This window comes from Callionymus lyra, chromosome 4 (genome assembly GCF_982586985.1).
Source record: "Callionymus lyra chromosome 4, fCalLyr1.hap1.1, whole genome shotgun sequence".
Classification (NCBI taxonomy): domain Eukaryota; kingdom Metazoa; phylum Chordata; class Actinopteri; order Syngnathiformes; family Callionymidae; genus Callionymus; species Callionymus lyra.
The window spans coordinates 31385626-31410295 of NC_141821.1; the positions used below are offsets into that span (position 1 = coordinate 31385626).

Below are 24670 nucleotides of genomic sequence, written 5' to 3' on the forward strand. Positions count from 1 at the left end.
TTTTTCTTACCTGTTATATTCCTGCAGTTTCTGGCCAGTGTGTAGGTGCATGTTCCCATGAAAGTGTAGTATTTGTCATCAAAAGTCATGTAATGAGGATCTCCGGAGACCACACAATCCTGAGAGCCTGAAGGACACAAAATAAATACCATCCATGACACGACTGTTCACACACAGTAATCAAGGAGTCTTGAATTATATGAGCATAGAGTTAACATATCAGAGTTGAATAATACTTGTTCAGTGTTTATATTTTTACACTATACTACACTACAAAGTGTTAATCCAGGTTAACACTATTAAATAATCAATCATGCTGCGAAACATATAGGAAACTATTTTTTCTATTTTACAAGTAAGTCATACTTGGCTTTGGTGTAGTTGGTTTAGGAGTTGTTGGTTTAGGTGTGGTTGGTCCAGGAGTAGAAGGTTTTGGTGTGGTTGGTCCAGGGGTTGAAGGTTTAGGTGGTGTTGGTCCAGGGGTTGGTGTAGCTAGAAGTTAAAAATAAAACATGTCTTTCATGGTACCATTGTACTCTGATTCATGATCCTTACCAGAGCAGGACATGACGCACACAGCATCAATAGCAATATCGGTCTCAGGAGTTTCTCCATAGGTACCAACGATTACAAACTGTGACACAGATTACGTAACAGGTATAATTAGCTTTACGTTTGGCAAAACAGATAATAAGGTACCATAGCACAGAATTACCTGAATTGGAGCGTTTCCTTCGTAGCGGACGTTAGCAGCCTTCCAAGCTTGACCATGGTTTCCCTTTACACCCCACAGTGCAGGTCCAAGATTTCCACCTGGCAAAAATAAAAAACAGTTAGCTTGAGAAAATCTCTTACTATAGTTTAAACTCCACAAACTTGTACCAGGTGTCTTAGTGTGGACCGTGATCTCCATGTTGGTACTAGTGCCATACAGGTAGTAGTGAAACGAGAGCTCAAGACATCCTCCAGCGGGGGTTAGTACAGGGCTTGTGATTGGAGCCTTGACTCCTGGGACAGCATCAAACGAATCCATCAGCAGGTACTGTCCAACTGCATAAAAGACGATCACATTTAAGATGTTTTGAATGAACTAAAACTTCAAAGATCCATGCCTTTTCTGTCCTTTCGTAACTAATAGTTATATGTGTTCTTTGTGTTTGCTGCTGGTTATTAATATTTTAGACTGTGACCTTTTAGTTATATGGGAAAAGACTGATATTACATAGTTACTAGTAGATACATGCCAGAAGTAGTAGTTGACGAGGTTAACTTACATCCAGGCTTTGAAAAGTCATCTTCAGGTCCAGTTCCGTCGGTGTCAGTGGGACCATTATATTTGCCAAAGCCAAACACATCAGGGTCTCCAGTCTCAGTTGACCATCCACAGAGGTCGTCCAAGGTATCAAAGTCACAGCCCTCGATGCAAGCTGGAAGAAGCAGAGGTTAAGTATGGTCTGTAAATGTGGGTCACTGTGTCCTCTGTGGTTGGACAAACTCACCAGGACAGGCTCCTTCTGTAATTTTCAGGTTGTCCAATGCTGTGTCACAGAGTGCGTTGTCGCCCCTCACAGACTCAAACACAATCTGCACCAGACATAAGATGTTCAAGCTTTCATATGGATGCTTTTCGAAGATATAACTAAACGTTAATGCTAATTGAATTTGAAGTCATTCAAGGTGTTGTAAAATTCTGATGCTTTGATTGCTTTACACCTGCTGTAAACACTGACGATGATTGATCGAGGAATAGAAGAGAGTTTCAAGAATCTTGGTTTGCATTTATTGAGAAACTCGTTCCTTGAGATGTGTTTTCAGATGTAGACATAATTTATTCTGTTGACACTTACCGTGAGGCTCTGACCAGTGGGTTTTGACACAGTGATTGATTCCTGTAACCAGGACGGGCTTTGAAAGCCAACTTTTTTCAAGAGCTCTTCCTCTGTAGTCGGTCGCTTTGCCAAAACCCTCAATGTATTTTGAATGCCGATCCCATACATGTAGTAATAGAAGTGGACGCATATCTGAGTGGCTGTTGTTGTGAAGGCCGGACTCAGGAGGCGAACCTTCTCTCCGTTTGATACATTGTCACACTCTTGGTAGATGTAATAACCCTCTGGAGACAGACGGAGACAGGAAAACATATTATCATCAGTTCATATTTTAAAAAATTAACTTTTTAAATGTTGGTTTTTTTTCAATCTTTTAACTGACTTCCATCGGGGTAGTCTCCACTTGGACCGGTGCCCTCTGTCGGACTTGGACCATTGTGTCGGATCCATTGGCCATCATCTTCGCTATCCTGGCTGAAATCGCAGGTAGGCTGATCGTTGTTGTTGAAGTCGCAGTATGTTAGCACCACATCTGAGACATACAAGCAGCTTCATTAGATCGTTTGAAAAGAAGATTAGAGAACATGTTTCGCTGAAACTTGGAAGCATATTATAGTGAAGGGATCGTTGGGGAGCTTATGTAACACAGAAATGTATTTGCACACTGCTGCTTTCATGACATCAAAGAACAGGAGGGAGGGTGAAATGACGGATGAATATATGTTTTTAAATGGTCAGTCACTGAGAAAGTTGTTTTCTTCACCAGATAATGTATGTGTTGCTGTTAACGGAGGGTGACAAAGAGATAAGAAGCTAAGAGATCGAAAGTCCACAGTGGACTCAAGGACAGTGTCCGTGTGGTGTAACAGGCACATTTTTCTTCTTTTTTTTTACACTATATTGCTTTTTATGAGCGGCAGTGAAGAAAGCTGTCTCCTAAGAAAGTATTCGAAGAAATGTCACTATATATAAGTTCTAAAGAACTGCCTACCTTCTCTCTGTGTCTTCTGGAGGCTGTGAAGATGGAAAGCAGAGTGAATCCTCACAAAATAGAAATAAAAAATCATAACTTTTAGATCTGTTTATTATCATAGTACATGACAAACAGTTGAATGATGAATCATTAAATATTGAAGCAATCTGTAGGTTGTTTTATTGATAATAATAACTTAAAATAATATTACCTTTGACCTTATTGACAACATCTATTTTAAACATTTGATAATACACACATACATTTATTAGAGAAAAGACAAATAAAAGTATTTCCAAGAGATTTTTTGTAAATTCATGATCAATATGTATTATCAAGCCTTACACATGAACTCAAGTATAGATTAACGCGGGTAAAACTATTGAAATGTATAAGCTGAAATTGAATTATTGAAATTTATTTATTTATTAGTTTACTACTTATAACTTTAAACAAACATTTGTGCACCCATTCTATTTCAAAATAATCAATTATTAATTTTATATCATTAACTGAAATACTGATGTCATTAACAAATGATTTAAATTCAGACTAATACAAAATATCATCAGCTTTTAATTATCTTTAATGTTGGATTATTATATGTTTGAGGAAAGTAAAAACACTCACCTGTTATCTGCAAGTCCATTAACATTAAAGCTACACATCCATAACAGTAAAATTAAAAACTTTGACGTATCCATGGCTAACAGATTGTTAGCTCAAGAGAAGACGGGTGGACTTTAGTGGACGCATTTATATAGCGGTGCAGGTGGGGTCGGGGGTGCCCTCTGGATTTCTATGATGGGCGGGCATTGTTGAAGTGCAAAATGCAATAATGTGTAAATGAATAACTGCAAATGATACAGACTAGGTGTGTTCAGGTCAGGTGTTTATTTGAGTGTATCTGTTCCTTCGTGTTTAGACCTATTGACCTCTCAAGTTCACGATGTGGGTGGGGATGCCCATCTAAAACAGAATCACATTTAAGACCTTTGCTTGTGAGAACAATAGCTTGTTGTGTTATAACAAACCGTATTTTTGTATGTCGAACACTCGAGGAAACAAATATTAAACTTCATATTAAACTTCGAGGCTTTCTGAACATAAAAATCTCAGTGGTTTCCCTGACGCACACATGGCGTGCATACCTACAATGTCATCAAACTCATATGACCATTTATAGCTGAGGTAATAAAATAAAAACAATATTGTCTAAATTTGGGTCAAAGAGTATCTACATAGTATTTGATTTTCAACATTGGACAAACTAGCAGGGCATCGCGGGAGTTGCAGTATTATTAAAAAATTTGATATAATCTGTTAAAATAATGTTAATCTAAGTTTTGTGTCTGAAACCCGTGAAATTCCTCTGACAGTATGTGATGACCTGACGATGGGGAAACCTCCAATATGGCCCCAAATGCTGATTTAATATTGTTTGAATTTTAAGTTCTATCCACCGATCTGGGTTGTCGCCACATTGAGAGGAAATATTTTAACATGGCAATTAACTCAATCCAAAAAACTAAATCACAAGATCTGCAAATCCATTACAGATTCTTAGTCTAAATAATTCGTAAATCGTCTGCTCAGGTAACAAACTTCTTGTTTATCCAATCATGTCAATTTACTCTTGTTAAAGCATTAGTAAACGCTGCTCTGTCATTTGTTTTGAACTATTGTCAAACTTTGGTCACCATGGTAATGCGAGCAATCTAATTTTCCATGTGCCCTTTGTACTCTCCCTCACACTGTCACCAGTTTATCTCTTGAGACAGTTGTGTTTCATTTTTAAACAAGTTCACTTCTGATGCCAATTTCCATTCAGAGGTGGAGATAAATCACCATGGTAACCCTTGGCTTTCCTAGAGTAGGAAGTAAAACTCTTGAAGGTATTTCCTAGAAAGTGGAAGAGAACTCAATGTTATTCATTGTGTATAAATATATTTTCACCAGGGGTTTATTGTCAGGTTACCCTGGTCTTCAGTAGCATCAGAGGACCAGAGATCCAGGATGCAGCCATTCAGGGGAAACTGGTGAGAAGGTTAAACCTTTGAAATTAAGGCCAGGAGAAGAAACTAGACATTATCAGTTTATTGTGTCTTCAGAACACTTGAAAGATACCAGTTCAGCGCTAGACGGTTTCTTGTAGCCTTCTGTGCTAACCTTGGTTCACACATGTTGGTGTATAGTATGTGTTGCCATGGTTATGTTGTAGGCAGTACACGTGCCAGGTAACTCAAACCATTACAATTTAAGATAAATGTTTTAAATGACCGGTCAGAAAGATTTCTGCATGATCAGTATGGATTTAACTCTGATTCCATGCCACAGAAATACAGTCTAAGAGCCACATCTGGCCCTCGTCTAGTACTTTGCCCAGGTCTGTGTAAAAGGAAGAAGCAGAATATGTGTCCTGTAACACCAAGAACACTGTCATGTTCTTTTCCTTGGCAATCGCTTAGACAAGATTTTTTTAATAAGGTTTATTTGATTAGGTAAAGAAGACAATGTTACAACTTGATGTCTTTTCTCATTGCAACATTCCTTTTTCCTTACAGAAACCTTTTATTTCTTACCATCACACCCTTTCATGTGATGAATCATCTGAATTCTTCAACTTTATCAGCTTTTTATTACAGCGGCTGGAATACAGGCGGAAGTTGGCCTCACTAGTCCGAAAAATGACTGACAACAGACAATGGACATTGAAAAATAAATAACATTTAAGATAGAATAGTTCAGGCTTCACTTTTCCCATAAGATTAATGGTGAATGTTGGGAAATCCACATCAAGGATTTTAACAAATAGATATAACATTTTCTTCACAACATTAGAAAATGTGAAATGTTTTGTTTATTAGACTAAATCACATTAGTGACCTGTTTAAAGGGAAATGATAGCGAGCCTGAAAGGATGGAGGGAGGTATAGGAAATTCCAGATCTCCCTGATATCTTCCCATCCTTAAAGTGACAAAAGATAAGATAATGATAATTGTTACGTGAAGTATTTTACCATCATCGTAAAGGAATGTTACCACATATACTGTACGTAAAAAAAAAAAGGTAGGTAAATGATATCCAAGTCAAAGGGGCAGGTTCTTTATCTATCTTTACCATCACTATAAACATGAATCTTTGTGTAATCTGGCTTGGATTAACATGTTCAAATAAAATGAGGAACATTTAATATGTCTTGCTTTATTTATTTGTCTTATATTCACCTGAGCAACAAACAAGGAGGAAACATTGAAAATAACCTTTGGTCCTGGGTGTTCCACCAAGGGTGACTGGACACTTATAAAAAAAATATTATCAGTAATGTTTGCTAGAGTTCCCGTCTCATAAAGATAATCTGACAGTCAGGGCTTGTGTGTGTGATCCACGAGACCCACGTGTTCTTAGAGATACAGATCTTGTTTTATTTGACAGTGTAATGGTTTGGGCTGTTTCCTCCATTGAAGCGGTCACCGGGGAGGGGGGGGTCCAAGTCTTGACGTCAAAATCAATCTCTTATGGGGGGCAGAACCAAAAGTTAAGATAACATTACCATTTAGCTAGTAAATTATTGATTGACTTAATTTGGGTTGTGTTTCATGAACAAATGTATTCAAACCTGTAATGCAAAGTTCAGAGGTTGCAGTGTAATGTAGAACTTCAACAATGACTGCTTTTTAAAATAAAATAAATTCATTTTTCATTATACAATTTACCATGAAATGTAATTGGCCAAAAGAAAGTTAGACTGTTGGAAAGGTGTGACCTATAGTGTAAAGCGACACAGATGAGAATAAGCACCTCCGAATCTGAGTCCATGGTTCTCAGTTGCAACAAGGAGGGAAGCCCTCTCCGGGGTGGGGATGAGATCCTGCCCCAAGTGGAGGAGCTTAAGTATCTTGGGCTCTTGTTCACAAGTGAGGGAAGAATGGAGCGTGAGGGTGAAAGGTCGATAGTGGCAACAGTGTAGTGACCTAAAGAACACAGTCACAGAGACAAGCTATAGGGTCCGTAGGGTGTAGGCTCTCTCTAAGAGAAACAATGTCATCCGGGAGAGGCTTGGAGTAGAACAACTTCTAAAATGAGTTCTGTCCATGTCTTGTCTTTCCTTGTGCAATGCTTCTCTCTGGTGGTACCGGTGTGCACTTTCGCTCGCTTTAGAAGGATTTCCCCATTCAAGCATTTATCTCTATTTACCTGATATATATAATACATTTCATCACATGATATTTCATCCAAACTATTTAAAAACATTCCACGTATATTAATATTTATCAGTTAAGACCCGCGAAATGTATTTGGTTGGTTATAAAGGTAAGTGCCTTCCGTGTACATCATGAGCTGCGATGGCCGAGTGGTTAAGGCGTTGGACTTGAAATCCAATGGGATCTTCCCGCGCAGGTTCGAACCCTGCTCGCAGCGTCACTAAAACTTTTGTCCCGCAAATAAAAAAAATTGTCCCGAAAGATCATTTAAAACGCTTTACTTTCTTATGTTTACCTTTGTTACACTCACGTAGCAAACCTACTGGAACGATATATTTTATTACAACTTAATATTTCTCACAAAAAATGGAAATATATATTTTTTTTGAAGCAAATGGTCAATTTGTCAATGTCATGTAAAAGTAATCGTGTAACATCTGTGATAAATCTATACTATCTATGTCTGTGTGTCCTAAAAAAACAACCGAAAGTGCCTTGTGCCTTCCCGTTATACGGCTATACGCCGAATTATAAATCTTTAAGTACTAATAATAAGATCAACAAACTTTAAACACACACAGTTGCTCTGGATCCTTCACTTGTACTTGTTTAATCTTGATCACTCTCTCTGAATAATGTGTATTGTTGATGTATTAACCTTTCTTCTTCTCCGTTTCTTCTTGTTGGTGGGATTTTGTTTTATGCCTATTTAATGTGTATTTGTTGTTTGCGAGGAGAAACTGTGCTGAAGTCACACGGACTATAGAAATATAGAACAGTTATTATTATATATTAAGATATATGTAAACGTGTTTACTTGTATTGCAAGTCAGGGAGATTTGAAGAGCTACCGATAGATGGCAGTATATCATTAAATATATATCGATATTTATCGACGATAAACAGACTATCTTCGAGGTTCCTGGTAGCAAGGATATATACAACCCACCTTCTAGAAGTAAGCTCTCAGATATGTACAGTTGCGACTGGTGTTTTACCAAGGCTTTCATATATTTGTGCTTCCTGGATGTGGAGCATAATTTGCCCCCGTACCATCAATGTACATCCGGGTTAACATTACCACGGGTAGAACTATTTAAAATCGTATATGCACGGTATCCAGCTAGACCTCGTGGCGCAACGGTAGCGCGTCTGACTCCAGATCAGAAGGTTGCGTGTTCAAATCACGTCGGGGTCATATTTTTATTTTTTCATTGATGGAGCAAAATGAACAGGAATGCTTTATACTCCTTGCCCTTAAATTATGAGCATATGGATTCTTTACATTTATGTTAGTGGTATTGACAGCAAAACATGTTCCTGATATATTTCTGCTCACTTTGTGATTATATGTGCAAAATAAATAAGGTAAGGTAAGGTAAAACTTTATTGATCCCTCAGGAGGTCTCCTTCGGGAAATTGTTTTTTTCCAATAGCCAATACATACAGCAATTTTTTTATAAAAAAATAAAAATAAATCAAAATAAAATAAGAACAAGAGAAATAAAGAGAAAGAACACAATTACACAATCTAAGTCTAAAGATAAAGACAACAAACAACAAAACATAGATGTAAATGTCATGATCATGATCAATGATCATGTTGATCAATGTTGAGTGTTTAAAAATGTTGAATAAATGTTATAGGAACAGAAGATAACACGGCCAATATCATTCCCACATTTTATTAAAAAATACTTCCCACAAATACACACAAGCAAAGGAGACACCCTGTGGCAAACAATGTCACGATATCAAAGACCCAATAGTCAAAGAAACTGTTCTTGAAATACGTTTTCTCAGCGATGCAAAAAGTGGAGATATTATTTCACACTGTGGCTGCAGTTTAACAGAATAATAAATATGGTGAGGCAGGTCATCTGTTCTCCGAGTATGGTGATCACCTAGAGAAAAGAGATGTTAAATAAATGATATTTTTGAGTCTATTGATCGTACTGTGTTGCTCACCTATTTGCCTACACAAGTCCCGCAGAGGCAGCCAAAGAGTCCGTTTACCATCTGAATCACACAGAGGATCAGCTCCACACAAGCCGCAATCAACAGGGTAGAGAAGAGCCCAACGTTGAACTCAACCACATTCTCTGGGAGCAAACACAACTTCCACATTTCCTTGTCCGTCAGGTACTTCCCCTCGCTGTCAGACATCAAGGTTTTGTTAAACGTTTAAAGAGCAGTCAAAACGATCATCGTTTACTTACGTGTCTTTGAAGGGGGTTCCCCATCCCGGGATTCCAGTCACTGCTGAAAAGCAAGTTGGACCATTGGCCAGTCCCAGAGAGGCCACGCTGAGACTATAAAGCGCACCCACCACTCCCACTGCTGCGAAACCAATGGACAAGAACATCTGCAGATACAAACACAACGAATGAAGTGAGATAAGATGTGAGGACGTGCACAGCTTAGCTCAAATCTCAACCATCAACTTAAGCTACTTCATGCTCACCCCGCAGCGGTTGGCGCAGCAATTTTGTGAACTGGTCAAGTGGATGTGAATGGCAGGGATCAGGACCTGGCGAGTATCAACAGATCTTAACATTTTAGTAGACACAGTCATGTCTGCAAAGATCACTAGAAACATGACCACAAACAAAATGTGTGTATAAGAGTATATGCACAACACTTGGCCACATCAAAAGGACTGATGAAGAGGTATTTTTGAGTTGAAATGTATAAAATGATTACCTTAAAGAATAATATACCAGAGAAAAAGATAAATTATATGTTAATGTTGTTATATTTAACTTAATGCAATGTTAATTTCACATATACTTCTATAATTCTGAGGCTAAATCAACACATCCAATTCAATTGTTTTCAATATCTGTGTTACGATGTTCCATGTAAGTTGTACTCACCAGGATTCCTCCGCCTAGCACACCTCCCATGTATTTCACCTCCTCGGTGATTGTGTAGATGTCTCCTTTTCCATCTATTTCAACAAACTGTGTGTCAAAGTCTGGGAAGAAGAGCATGATGTTGCAGATGATGGACACCAGGGCCATCACATAGAGAGGGATCGCGATGAATTTAGAGCAAGCTCCAGTGCACATGATGCCGGTGGATTGAGGTAAAGATTCCCAAGAAATAGATTTTTTTAAAAAAAGGATTTCCTTTCCGATGTCAGAGATGTTCGTAGTGTTCGACCGTGACCAGTGTTGGACAAATATACTAGAGCTCTCTGGGTGTGGAGGGTATAAAGGTAGTGGTGAAGTAGATAAGAACGAGCAGTCCAATAATCAGCCCCTTTATGACCTCATCTTTGTCATCGGTGTGTGTGTGGGTGTGTGTGTGGGTGTGTGCACAGGTGTTTTAAAGCTTGATTGACCATATTTTTGTTCCATACCTTAATTATATATATTGATCTATACTTTACCACACACAATGCTATGTTACATTGTGTTGCTAGACTATACTTAATCAGGACCTCATATAAGACTTTAGCAAATCTTGTATTTGATTGAATGAATCTTAAAGCGGCCGTAACATTGTATAAATAACAATCATTTACTAGTTTTCGAGGCTTTCAGCACGTGGGACGCAACACATCACTTTAGACAGAGGCGTGAGTCAACCGCTGGGTGTGGTTGAAGACAGCTTGGTACCAATGGAAAACTTAACGGACCGGCCCCTTCATAAGATGTTTTTTGGTTGGTTTATCATCTATGAAAGTTAATGGATTAATTATTAAAAGCTGACATGAGGGAATCTTTGAGAGAATATAATTATGCGTCGAGTGACTGAGAGATCAGCGATCACACAGGTCAAACAATTTCTTATCATCACAATCAGAAGGCGGGTGAGGGGTCACACATCCAACACTATCAAGCGCAGCATATCATTTAGAGATTTACAGTCTATCCCAGCAACTGCACTCTGAACACGCTGTGGAGATAAGTTGAGCTCTGCTGTTGTCAAACAAAACAGGGTTTCGCCCAAAGCCGCCTGTAGAGTTCAAGGGTCATTGGCAAAGAGGACATTCACACCAAGGGTAGACCACCATTTTCCTCATGCTCCCCAACATACTTAGTTGATGTCCTGTATCTTTCTCGTGAGAAATGAACATTCAGCGTGACACGGTGGTCAGCACGGCATGGAAACACATGGTAAACACATGAATAAATATTACAATATCAATCGATTCACAATGGACTTTGACTCAAGAATGTCTAATATGTCACCAATTGTGGGTCGACAGAACACTCCCTCTCTGTCCACCTGTGCCATGACCCACGAGTGGGATGAGAAGCGTTACTTCATGAAGTCCGGTTCTGTCCAGGTGGGCCTCGGGTAGATTAACTTCGAGGTAACAAAAGGACATCCTCTTCAATAAATAAATAAAGTGAAATTTAGTGCTGCTATAATAACATGCTGACTCTTATTCGACTTATCTATACTGTTATAAAGATAAAAGATCTATGACGAGAGAGGCTACATTTGACTGGAGGCTTCAGGTTTTGGGTACATTGATAAGAAGGTTTATTGCTAGTTTAATCTGCTCATATCCTGCTCTGTTCTTGTGCTTCATCATTTGGTCCAGAAACAAACCCTTCTGTCCATACCTCCGACCAATGACTTATTTCACCAACTCTAAAGCATTTCAAAGGGCTGTCCGGCCAAAACATCAAAACATTCATGGTTGAAGTGGTGAGTGCATTACATGAGCAGCTTGGTGCCAGGCACCGCCGCCCTGATAGTGTTGATTCAGGACTCACCCACAATAAACTTACAAAGCAATAAATCTGGGCTGTAAAAAAAAACTAGTCAGTACTGTAACTAGGGGCAGATAAGGATGAACAACTCAATCATACGTGAAAATAATCATATCCGGAGAGATAAAATGAATAAAGGTCTTTATATTAAATGTATTGTCTTTTTTTCCAAACAAATAATATGTCAATTATTAACAAAGAGGCACCAAGTTACTGGCTATATTAACGTAGTTGCTCTTCGTATTTTTCTTTCGGAAATTCCTGTGAGAGGTTTCCACAGTATTCTTCACCTCAGCCTACATCACCCTTGTCCACCCTGAATCCTCACCACATCACTGGCAGTCAGGAAAGCATTTGATTTGATATTCACTTCTGCTCAGCATGGCTTAGCTTGTATGTTTATTATGCTTAAGACGTCAAAACTTTAAATCAAGATTAGTAAGTAAGTAATGTTTACTTATAGTAAAGCATAGCATAACAGATCAGGCTCATCACTCATTGTCATAGGCATTCAAATAGAGTGGAGTCAAAACAATAGCCAAAACATTGGTTCATTTTCTTCTAAAATCACCTGCAAGAGAAAAATTATCACATTGTCTCTGTGTGAATGATGTGTTAGTCACAAAACTGTTAAATGAATGAGAACCAACACATGCTCCTTCATAATAGTAACCAGTTTAAGGTACTTACTTTAAAATTGCTGTCCTCGTTTATCAGACACACTTTTGATTATGCTATAATACTTACATAAATGTATTTTTCAATGGATATATAACGTTTTCCTCTTTTGGTTCATCAATTATTTCGTTTTTTATTTATTATTTATTTTAAGTTGGTCATAGATGTTAATATGATTTTATGAAATGATGACATTGATACGGTCCAGAAACCAATGGGTTTGGTAGAGCTGTCCAGCCCCGGTCACCTCAGCATTGAAAGAAGTGAAATATCTCACTCTAGTTTAGGAACATTTCAGTAAGATGGAAATGTTGCTTCTGCGCTGAATAAAAAGGAAAAACAAGTTGACAGTTCATGCTCACTTGATGTAAATAAAGTGAGGAGTTATCGATTATTACAGTATGTTAACAAGTCCTGGAATCGGAAAACTGTATCCGGCATAGTCTGGGGGTTTTATAAGACACAAAAGAGCAAAAAATTAAAAATGCAAAGGCCACATCATTTAGTATATATTTTATGTGCTTTTATTGTGCTTTAGTGCTAACTTAATGCTTTAGCAGATCGCCAAAGATCATGAAAAATGACACAAAGCGGCTGAAGGTTAAAAGAAATCCAAAGACGACTGTTAAAATGGTGTCACTTAATATCTAAGTTTACGAGCCCTTATTTAGTTTAAAACCTTCCTTTAAATGGAACAAATAAATATTCCCAAATGATAAGGGATCAGTGCTTTCGCCCTTTTTGGCCTTGATCTCCAAGATCTTGGAGAAGTTGGTGTCTGAGCAGCTGTCTTTGTTCCTGGATCAATCGACATCCATGAGAAATTTCAGTCTGGCTTCCGTAAACATCACTCTACGGAGACAGCTTTATTGAAAGTGTCCAGTGACATAAGGATGTCGGCTGACTCGGGTCAATACACTGTTTTGGTTCTCTTGGATCTGTCCTCAGCCTTTGACACAGTTGATCACCAGATCCTGCTGAGAAGACTGAGGGATGAAGTGGGACTGTCTGGGTCTGTGTTAGAATGGTTCTCATCTTACCTTTCTGGGCGCAGTTTTAGTGTATCTGCCAATCAAACGAGGTCTGAATCAGTGGATCTGTTGTGCGGAGTCCCTCAAGGTTCTGTTCTGGGTCGTTTATTGTTTTTGCTGTACTTGATTCCCCTCGGTAAAATCATTCAGAGATTTCCTGATGTTTCTTATCACATTTTTGCTGATGACATCCAGCTCTACTGCTCTTTTGATCCAACTGAGCCCCAGAGGCTGAACAGCTCGGTCAATTGTTTGCTAGAAATCTAACAATGGCTGAGTGAAAACACTTTGCAGCCAAATGTGGACAAAACTGAAACTTTGGTGATTGCTCCTGATGATAAGGTTCCAGGGTTGAGTCAGTACTTGGATGACTTAGGCCAGTCTGTCAAACTGAGCCTGAGAAACCTGGGTGTTGTATTTGATAAAGACATGTCTCTTGTTCAACACTGCAGAAAACTGACCAGAAACTGTTTCCTTCAACTGAGAAAAATCTCTAAACTTGGAAAAATGTTGTCACAACATGATCTGGAGCTTGTAATCCATGCTTTTGTGTCTTCTCGCCTGGACTATTGCAACAGTTTGTTTTCATGTCTTCATGTAACAAGAAGGAGCTGTCTCGCCTGCAGTTGATTCAGAACTCTTACCCGCTCAAGTAGAAGAACTCACATTTCTCCGATCCTTAAAACTCTTCACTGGCTTCCAGTTTCTTTCAGGATCAACTTTCTGGTTCTTACTTACAGATCTATTCATGGTCAGGCTCCTCCTTACATCAGTGATCTGATCCAGCCTTACACCCCAGCTCGGGCTCTGAGGTCTGTGGATCAGAATCTACTGATGGTTCTACGCACACGGTTCAGGACCAGAGGAGAGAAATCCTTCCAGGCTGTTGCTCCTAAGCTTTGGAACGATCTTCCTCTCCCTCTGTGTTTGATGGAGTCTACTGACTCCTTTAAGAAACATCTTAAGACATTTTTATTTGTTCAGGCTTTTCCTTGATTTTCTGGAATTGTTTAAGCGCTTTGTGACCCTGGTCTGGAAAAGCGCTATATAAATAAAAATTACTTACTTACTTACTTAGTGGACGAAAAATGCCAAAGCAAAAAATCTGTCTTATTCCAGACCCAGAGCTTGGTGGTCATGTTGAGGAAAGTAGAGCTCTGAAGGACCCCTGCAGCTCCTGGGAGAGGATAACCAGACTGACTCAAATGCCCTTGATAGACCTCATGTAAAAATAGATTTATTAAAATATGAACAGTTTCCAAAAAACAATGAAATATCTTCTTGAGTGTTCTGAGCAGTTGGTTAACTAGTAACCTGGTTAGCAACTCTTAAAACATTTCATTGATTCACTAGACTCTGACAGAGCTAAGACCAGTTTCACAATTTGTAGTTTCCACTTCCACGTGTAAGAATGAACCACTCGCACTGTTTGACGGCCCGACCCACCTTGTTTCAACACACTTTAAAAATAGACCAGTTTATCTATCTTTCTATGATTCGAAGTGAGTCAGCGGACGGCTGTGACGACACCACAGAGGGCGCCTGTTTACTTCCATCACGTCAATACATAAGCCACCACTTGCGTCCAGGGCGGTCACCTGCTGGTCACTCGAAATGGAACACCATGTCCAGGGATGATGACGTTGGCCGTCTGTAGCGCCCTCTGGCGGTTGACTTCCTGCAGAACAGGGTTCATGCTCAGCCCACGCCAGGTGTCTTCATCGTGGCAACTCTCAAACAGGTCTCCTGCCAAGAGAACAGTTCCTACGGACGTTCCCGTCACCTGGACGCTGACGTCTTGTGCTGTGTGGCCTGGAGTGGGAATTACAGATACCTGCAAATAACGAGACGTTTTACTTAATAAGGTGACCTGCAACACAACCCGTGTTAACCTCTGTGTAGAAGCACTGTCTCTCAGCCAACCAAGCGTTGGTAAATATATATAAAGTTTTTGAAGGTTGATGACAAGCTTCTCACATGATCAGGTACTGGCCACTGCGGACCAGCAATACACTAGGTCTGTAGTTTTTGGCAACATTTAGAGACTGTAGACGGCATGACAGTTCTGCATAACCCTTTAATAGTTCCAGTGCCACCACAGTTCTAACTTTAAAAACTCACATGTTCATCCAAGATGAAGGAGCCCCCCTCAGATAAGGGGTTCGCTGTGTACACGTCTCCCTCGCTGACGTCAAACCCCACGATCACCATCGCTGAAGGGAAGAGGTTCAAATTCCCGATGTGGTCAGAGTGTCCGTGAGTGCCCACCACGACGTCGACGTCCCCCGGCCGGACACCCCTTTCTGACAGAGAGTTCAGAAGGAAGTCCCGGTCCCAGGGTCCTCCAGTGTCCACCAAGATGGTCCGTGGACCGGTCAAGAGACTGACAGTTCCGTCAGCTCGAAATGTTCCGTCAGCCTGAGGCAGACAGTAACCGACTTTAAGGACGGACACAGAGTAGGGTTCTCCGGTGAAGTGGAGGTGACAGTCCAGGGGTTCTTTCTGGTGATCCGCGGTTGCCATGTTTGCCAGAGACTGGGTCGTACAGCGACACCTGCTGTACAGAAGCGTTTCGCTCAAAAAGTCACATTTAAAATGTTCAACGAATAACTAGAAGTCGATAAATGTAATATAAAAATAACCCAGAAATACACCTGTATTTTATTAGGAAAATAAAGTGAGATTTTTGAAAGGATCATGCAAGGGCAACGTTCCACGCGGAACTCTTCTCGTGACCGGCCGGGACGCTTTAATTGTAACACAGCCTACGTCAAGGAGTGACGATGAGCGCAGCCATGGCGGACCAAACAATAGTTGACAAACCTTCATCCTTTATGGATCCTTTGAAGGGACTTCTGTTGACTTATTTAATGCCAGAATCGTGTTATGATGAGTTTTTTCTTAATTTTAATTTTTTAGACGGTAAGTGATACATTTCTAGTTTTAAATATCCTCCTATTTGTTATGACTTCCTCATCTAGATTACACAACATCATATTAAATCTACTTCCCTCTGCGTCTCTAAAAGGTCTTAACAATTATAAGAAGCGTTTCTATCATTGTATTTAAAATTAGTCATGGATAACCTCTGTCTTGTTGGCAGTGTCAAGTTATATTTCTCTTGTAAATAAATGTTTTGGACTCTGACCACTGGAAGTGGTTGATAAGCTTTGCAACTGCCAGAAAAATAAGCAATAAAATATTCATTTTTATATTTAACTTTTTTTATTATTATTATTTACTTTATTTATCATTTTTATTAAAGATCATACATATTTTGTATTCCATTACCGTTTAACTTTATATGACATTGGGTCTTTATAGTTAATTTGGTCAAATTGATTTATAGATTTAATAGATGCTATAGATTTATATTATTTTCACAATTAATGTTTTCAACAAGGTTTTGTTTTTATTATGTTTTAGTCCCATGTTTGAAGATTCTTCTGAGCAAAGGTCTGGGGATTGGAATCATCCTTGGATCAGTTTTGGGTAAGAACACTTTCTTCATTAAGTCTTTTTTGGGGAAATGTGCATTTGTCAAATTAAACTATCTGGAAGTTAGCTTTTGTTTAATTTTACCATTCTACTTTTTCCATAACCATAGGAAAATGAGTTTGTATCTTCATTTACATGAAATTGCAGAATGCATTGTTTTGAAAAAACTACTGACTCAGTTTAGTGATGTATTTTGAGCTATTCTGTTATACATCTTTAAGTGTCTAAACAAGGTTGGATGCTTGACTTTAATACAACTCTCTCCAACCCTCTGTTCCTATTTAACTGTTCCTAAGATTTTCCTCTCTGCACGTTCCTCAGTGAAACTTCCACAGATCCTGAAGCTGATGGGAGCGAAGAGTGCAGAGGGTTTAAGCTTCAACTCCATCCTGTTGGAGCTGCTGGCCATTACAGGAACTATGGCCTATAGCATCGCCAAGCAGTTCCCCTTCAGGTTCGAAAACCATTCCTGTGTCTATGAGAAGTATCCGTGTCATAACTGGAGATGATTGCCACAGTGCCTGGGGCGAGGCACTTTTCCTCATGCTGCAGACCATCACCATTGGCTTCCTCATTCAGCACTATGGAGGAAGATCTGGCAGAGGTGGGGAAGGTTTTTTTTTATATTTTGACAACTGATAAATGTTTTATTTTAGTTGTTTAGACTTTTGGTTTGACACTATTCTGGTTGTATTGTGGTACATTATACCATGATAAATATTCAGATGTGTTGTTTTGTATTAACTATATATCAAAGTGATATTCCAAATCCTTATAGAAACAATTTAAAAGCAGGGGATTATCACCATGCTGACTATAAATGAAATCTTTGACACATATTGTGTACCTGTGTCTAAATAAATATACACTATCTACATGTTACTAGATTCCTTTTCTCTCCTCACATTTGTATTTACAATGTGGTCATGGACATTTAAGTCTTTGTTCATCAGCTGTGTGTCCGGTACAGGTGTCGTGTTCGTGTTTGTTTACTTGGGCTTGCTGGTCCTCCTGCTGTCCCCTGTAACCCCTTTATCGGTGGTCACCACCATGCAAGCGTCCAACATGCCGGCCATTATCATCGGCAGGGTAACCCGAGACCCCACACATTGACGGTCGGTGAGCTATGAAGGCAGAGTTTAACCAGCCACCTCTGTGTTTGTTCCAGCTGATCCAGGCAGTTGCTAACTTCCGCAACGGGCACACCGGGCAACTGTCTGCCATTTCTGTTTTCCTGCTGTTTGCCGGGTCACTAGCTCGCATCTTCACTTCATTACAGGTCAAGTATTACCACTGTCAAATCGTTTTTTCTCTGTCAGTCAAATACTTAATTGCATCGTCAAGAGTCATTAGTTATCTTTAGTGTAATACCTAAACTGTCCACTGGCTGTCATTGTTGCCCATCATGAGCGAAGCAAAGTCAGTCAGTAGTTTGACTATCAACACGTCTCTACTGGTGCCCCCCAAATAACCGCCATTAGTTAAACTTCTGTTTCTCCGTGGACAGGAAACCGGAGACACACTGATGGCGCTCACCTATGTTATTTCCTCCTCCTGTAATGGCGTCATCGCGCTGCAGGTGCTCTACTACTGGAACAGTGCTGCTAAACACAAGAAGCTGGAGTAGAGAAGCTCATTTCTATAGAGGACGTCTGCTGTGGCTCAAGTCTCCTCACTACCTGAAAGAACTGACAGATGCTGAACCGGCTGGATTTGATCATGAGAGTGAAGAAAGTCCTGCAATTAGACTCGTCACATTCCTGAAAACTCATCATTCCACACCTGAATCAATTTAGTAAAACCATCTAAATACAAACAAATAGTTGTTGATGGTTTTGTCATCTTTTGAAGTCAAAGCTATAATAAGACTTTAAAATTATGTTTGAGTGAACATTGCATTAAAATAATAAAAATAGTTTTTTTTAACTTGTGACCGTTTTTTCTTGTATGGACACTTCCTGTGCTCTCTTGGATATCTGGGATGTCTGCTCTAAATTGGCTTTGCCCTTTTATTTCCTTCCACTTAGAAGTGAGTGAAAACCTCCGAACCACCAATGATTTATTTAGGTGTAGAGAGCAGCTGTTCTACTCCACATATCTGACGGATGACAAAGCTTCATGCCATTCACCTGACGGATGACGGAGGGAACCCCACTGAACCAGAAAGTGGAGATCACAGATGCTCGTAGGTGAGAGGAGGGGCACACCTGTTCAGACTCAAGTTTCATTTTCAGACTGCAGGAGGAAAACTGAAGCTCTCACACTTGTATGGTCTTAAAATAAAGATGCATCAGGCTCACAGTCACCAAATATCAGCTCGTGAAGGCTCCTGGTTCCTGATGACCTTGTTTGAGTCTCGAAGTAAGCTGCTGGTGACTGTGTGAAGATCAGCCGTCTCATATCTGATGGTAGATGATGCTGGAGATTCAAGAGCTTCCTGGATCATCTCACCTGCTACCTTTCATCTTGGGAGGTCTTTGACCCTCCACAGCTCCAGACGAATGACACACAAGACAAACACCTTCTGCGACTGGAAAGAATTTAATCATGTTCCTTTTTGAAAACAAAATGAAGACTATAGTGGACACAGCGCTCTCTGCTGGACAGATGACGAGAGGTTTAATTTTCACTAAATGTGTAATATTAGTGAAACCCAGGCATAGAAATGTTATGTATGCATATTAAAGCAAGAGTTATAATTATTACAATTATTTAAATAATATTTTATATTGTTTTTTCTGTTAATTAAACTGTTTTAAACTAGAAAAACACATTTCAAAAGCCTTTCTTAAAGGCGTGCTGAAAATTCAGAACACAATACAAGGCTAGAAACATGTCTTGAGGTATTATGGATTGCATTCCATTTATTAAACTTCTCTCATGTCCCAGAACGAGCTATTTGTTTGATAACCCTGAAAGCCAGATGGTGTTATAATATAAAAAAGCGTAGCAAAACCTTCACCAGCCAAATAAACATTTTAAGACTATCTTTATGAATGAACTACACTTTGATTAGACGTTCCAATGACCTGGTATTTCTGGTTAAATTTTAATATCAACAATGTTCTCAATTTGCTGAACCAGGCTTAATCTGAAATTAATCCTTATCCGAATATCATTTGTTAAACCATTAATGTCACTTAAAAATGTGTTGACGCCTAAACATTAATTTTCTTCCTCCTACGATCATGAGTCACTCATGACATTTAGGGGTTAAATAATTCCACCCACCTTGCACACAGCTGTATAACGGCTTTAGGTGACTAATCTGGGTGAGGAGTCCCTGACTCTGGGTGTGGATCTACTGGGTTCTTTTTCATGTGGATCAACTGGTTTTTGGATCCAGTCCATCAGGAATACCGAGCCAATTCTACCTACCTTCATTTTGGCACCAGGACATGGGTCATCCTGTATAGCACCTCTAAAATAATGTGATCAGACAAGTTCTCATGTCATATGACTTAAATGTTATTTGATGTCTCAATTGTAGGAGTTGACATGAAATCTGAGTATTTATATTACTCACAACGACAATACAACCACCATAACTAGTTGTGTTTTAGGCGATGTTGCTCTTGAACAAGTTAGAATCTTTCTTTATATTTTCAAGGTGCCATTTGTTTTGAGTGAGTTTTCACCTTCTTTCAGACACTTTTATCAAAATGAAAACGGGTCTGTTCCATTTTTCAAGTCCTGCCCATACAACATTTCCACCTCCACCTCACCTCAGGTGCGGCCCTCTTACCTTCTGCACACACACTCACACACAAACATGCACACACACACACCCTCTCTCCTCACCTCATTAGACTTGGCTGTCAGTCTTTCATGTCTTAGCAAACATGTCGCTGAGTTAGCGGTGGTGAGCGCTTCTCTCCGCCGTCACGGTGGTCTGATCGCTGACGGATGAGAATTTTACTTCTGGAGAGCTTCTGTTTTTACTCTCCCAACCCAGAGCTCACATGAGAGGTGTCCTAACACAATCATTTGGTCAGTTGATGATGTCATAAACAGTGGTCCACTAAAGACTGACATTGGTAACAGCATGTAATGTCAATAAACAACTAGTTATTATGAAACAATGATGTTTACACAGCCTCACTACAACCAGTGAAACATTCATACGGAGCTCTGTAGCTCTTTAGAAGCCATGCTTGTTAAACTCTTCAGATAATGCGGCCCTTTGACTGTATTTATGTGGCCCTAATGAGGTCAAAGAATGATTGTGTAGAAATTCATCTCATTGTTGACTAGCAGTTTTTATTATTCATTTCAACATATAAGAACCCCATAACATGTTTTTTTAGGCCTTTACCTATTTTTTAACTGTCAATTTATGAGTTTTTCTTTTTCATCAAAAATAGTAAATTGAAGAAATGTTTCTAAATCATTCTTATAATCATGTTTTATAATTTACTATATATTTTAAAGCTTATTAAGATTTGTTATGGTGGTCTTGGAATAATATATATATATTTTTTTTTGGTTTTGTTCCTTCTTTTTAATGGCTTGATGAGCACAACAGTCACCGTATAAAAAGTGTAATTTTCCCCTTAGAATTGTCTTAGAATAACTGCCTTGAATGAAGCTCTTAAAAATCAAAACTTTGACTGGATATTAATTATCATTGTTGCTCCGATTGATGATATTTTGTTATCTCTTATTCTTAATAGATGTGTAAATTGAGGAAGCGAGTGAAAAGAGCAGCTGCTTGACTGGAATATCCTGATATAAAAGAACAACTTTCACCTGTGTATCCACCTAAATCCCTCTCGGCATTAACTTCAATCCCTCGGAGACTTAGACTGTATTATTACGTTTGCTTTCAACAAATCTCTTCTCAACTAGAAGCCTGTTGTTTGCCCCCCCCCTTACGCCTCCCTTTTTTCACATCTAGCGGAGGATGTGTGGAACAGTTTCCAGACATAACAATGATTCTTATCATGGCTTTGAGCGTGTGTGTTTTCGTGTCTTTATCAAGCGCCCTGCAGCTCGACTGCGTGCCACCAGCAGCTCACCTGCACAACATGACTCAGACAATCAGCAGAGTTTGTTCCACGTCCTGAGTCAAGCTGCGAAAACAGCAGCCGCCCACTTATACACCTGCGTGCCAGCAGATCTCGCTGGAACTCACCTGTGACTGTGGGTGTGTTCAGTTTCATCAGCCAGCTAGGTGGTCCACCTATCTGCTCTGAAGCCTACACTGGCCCAACACCCAGCTCTTTTGTTTTACCATCAAAACAACTGCTATTTTCTGTTCCACACTTGATTTGTTTTCCTCCACTGTTACATTTACTTCAATGCCCATCCATTATCCACACAAACAACCCACACACACTTTTGCAACCGGATATGTTTCCAAGAAAACATGACATTATATTGTAAACTACAAACCTAAGTGGTTTAAGTTGACTTTACAAAATACGAATATATAATTATAAAATATATAATTAAAAAGCATTTTTTATGTACCTCTCATGTTCATTATGACGGTTACCTGTGTTTCAAAGTCCTCCATCAACACTGACATAAACCCAAGACTAAAGTGATACAAACATGTCGCTTACATGTGAAAACTTGTTTCCGTCAGGTTTGACTAAAAAGATGAGGTCTGTATGGGACCAACTTGTTGCAGGGAAACAAGAAAGAATTTGATTTATATAATTTTTGTTAGTTTAACTGCTGGTCTTATATAATGTCATCATGAAAACCACCGTCCAAAAAAGGCTGGAGACCCCTGTAGATCGCCATGAGACCAGCTAGTTTTATCCTAATGATGATGTGTCGCAATAGTATTCCTGGGGGACAGACACTTTCAGCATTAAGCTGTCGAAGAGTAACAACAACATCGTGGTGGTGTCATATTCACCATCTACAACCAATCAATATGTGTTTGTCACCATTTATGTCCATTACACATGACCCTCAAATGGAGGGGTATAATTAAGTACTCTCGATCTCAAAAAGCTAAAATTGAGGGTCCTTAAATCGGACACAAATCACTTCAATATCTGACAGAAGGTTAAAGCTCTTCAACAGTCTGCTTCATAGAAACTTGTTTGCACCCCACAAATCCGAGCATTATAGAACTAGAGGGAACCCGAGGACTCTCCACTGACCTCGCTGTCGTTCTTGGTGTTACCACCGGATGGCTCAAGAGAGGAGTTGTTTTAGAGCTTTTCAATGAGGAGTGTGACCGACACTGTTAGTGCCATTTAACCAGAGACAATCAGAAACAGTCTCCCTCAGTTCATTCATGGATCCGTCTGGGGAACGGCGACAATCGACTCAAATGAAAGCTCTTAAAATCACAAACGATGTCGTCAAAGTACTGTTTATTGGCGTATGACGGCGACACCGTCCTCTGGCTCCATTATGCTGGTGTCACATGACTTCTTGACTGCACTAGTATATTTAAGGGCCACCATTTCTGACTCCTACTCTGTGGTCCATCATATGTTGCTGGCTGTTAGACAACTGACCATTGCTGTTTGCTTGACATCACAAACTACTTGCCAAGTAACATTTTGATAACTTTGACAACTTATACAGTAAACAACCTGGTTAAACAACAACATACCAGACCAGAGCCTACAGCTCTTACATGCTAGTTTTAGGACTATTACATCTTACTTGTGTAGTTACCAGGCTTCAGTAGTAATGTAGCTCCATTCATAATGAAATGTCAACTTAAAACTCATTGCATCGACGTACCAGCTTGCTCCTTAACAAATGGTGTCAGGTGTGGGATTGAAGCAGCAACCACTCGATACATTGTCCTCCTAACTTGAAAACATGAGTTTCATTCCTAAAAGTTACACAATAAAACATGTGGAGGCAAAAGCGTGTGTTGCTACATCCTGACAGCAAGAAGGTTCTACTTGAGGCAACTCTTGAAGCCACGCTAAGTCCTTTCTGTGCGGATTTCTCACAGTACTTGCGTGCGTTTCATAGAGAGGTTAATTGATTGACCTGTGGGGACATGTCCAGGGTCCCCCTCCTCTCCCCTCAAGTCAGCCTCCCGCGACCCCATTAAGGGAATAGGTTGAACCGACCACGCTAACGTGATATCATGAGATCTCTAAACGTCAAAAACTTTAGGAAATGTGTTACACCATCGCATGTTAGGATGAATGTTTATGTACCCTCATTTGACTCAACTGATTTATTAAGTAAAAACAGAATAAAAATTATACGTAAGACTCTTAGCTACAAAACTAATAGAATAAAATTACATCTGAAAAGAAATGTTTGATTTGCAAATTGAATGCGGAAAGTAGGTGAAACATTTGTTGGCAACACTTTATTAAAAACTAGTTTAAAAAGTCACGAGTACATTTAAAAAGCTGCTGTAGTTTCCCCCCCTAGTTTGCATGCAGATGGGAGTGGGTCTTGGCTTATGGAGGAACGCAGCAGGTACTTCAATTTTAAAGCCGAGTTCCCATGATTGCTCTTGAAGTGGTGGTTTCCTGTCGCCCGACTCATTACTGCGTCGAGATAGTTGAGCCAAGTGTGTTTAGAAAAAGACACAACAGCTTTAAATCGATGGATCCGTCCCTCTCTCGCCATTCTTCTCTCGACAACATGAATATTTTGACAAAATTGTGTGTCAGCAAAGTACACAGTGACTCAAAACTCACCACCTGGACTTCACTCTCACACAAGCGCAGGCTCACACGCACACACAGGGGAACTTTTAAGTCACTCTTAGCAGCTCCATGGCAA

The 24670-nt window shown here is 39.5% G+C and overlaps 4 protein-coding genes and 2 non-coding genes across 6 annotated transcripts in view; 3 read left to right on the forward strand and 3 right to left on the reverse strand.

Moving 5' to 3' along the window:
• zanl (zonadhesin, like) overlaps positions 1-913 on the reverse strand; it is a 42227-nt gene extending 41314 nt beyond the window's left edge. The window contains exons 1-4 of the mRNA XM_087790217.1: positions 877-913; positions 716-813; positions 556-634; positions 11-163 (exon numbers count right to left, since the gene is read on the reverse strand). Coding sequence (XP_087646343.1) covers positions 11-163; positions 556-634; positions 716-813; positions 877-913 — 367 coding nt within the window. The remainder of the gene's footprint in view (positions 1-10; positions 164-555; positions 635-715; positions 814-876) is intronic.
• Positions 914-7143: 6230 nt separating this feature from the next.
• Positions 7144-7225, forward strand: trnas-uga (transfer RNA serine (anticodon UGA)). Its single transcript has one exon. It is a non-coding gene; the product is annotated as a tRNA-Ser (tRNA).
• A 909-nt stretch (positions 7226-8134) lies between these two features.
• On the forward strand, positions 8135-8206 carry trnaw-cca (transfer RNA tryptophan (anticodon CCA)). The gene has a single exon. It is a non-coding gene; the product is annotated as a tRNA-Trp (tRNA).
• Positions 8207-8677: 471 nt separating this feature from the next.
• Positions 8678-10253, reverse strand: tm4sf21b (transmembrane 4 L six family member 21b). The gene is made up of 5 exons (XM_087788224.1): positions 9885-10253; positions 9473-9538; positions 9228-9373; positions 8977-9163; positions 8678-8912 (listed from the first exon to the last, which is right to left on the reverse strand). Exons 1-4 carry the CDS (start codon positions 10077-10079, stop codon positions 8977-8979), a joined length of 594 nt encoding a protein of 197 aa, XP_087644350.1. The 5' UTR covers positions 10080-10253; the 3' UTR covers positions 8678-8912.
• A 4443-nt stretch (positions 10254-14696) lies between these two features.
• mblac1 (metallo-beta-lactamase domain containing 1) lies at positions 14697-15970 on the reverse strand. The gene is made up of 2 exons (XM_087788225.1): positions 15569-15970; positions 14697-15281 (listed from the first exon to the last, which is right to left on the reverse strand). The coding sequence occupies exons 1-2, from the start codon at positions 15968-15970 to the stop codon at positions 15042-15044; spliced, it is 642 nt and encodes a 213-aa protein (XP_087644351.1). The 3' UTR covers positions 14697-15041.
• A 249-nt stretch (positions 15971-16219) lies between these two features.
• Positions 16220-18871, forward strand: mpdu1b (mannose-P-dolichol utilization defect 1b). The gene is made up of 7 exons (XM_087788226.1): positions 16220-16369; positions 16874-16939; positions 17267-17399; positions 17464-17549; positions 17916-18034; positions 18114-18224; positions 18453-18871. The coding sequence occupies exons 1-7, from the start codon at positions 16231-16233 to the stop codon at positions 18570-18572; spliced, it is 774 nt and encodes a 257-aa protein (XP_087644352.1). The 5' UTR covers positions 16220-16230; the 3' UTR covers positions 18573-18871.
• The last annotated feature ends 5799 nt before the right edge of the window (positions 18872-24670 follow it).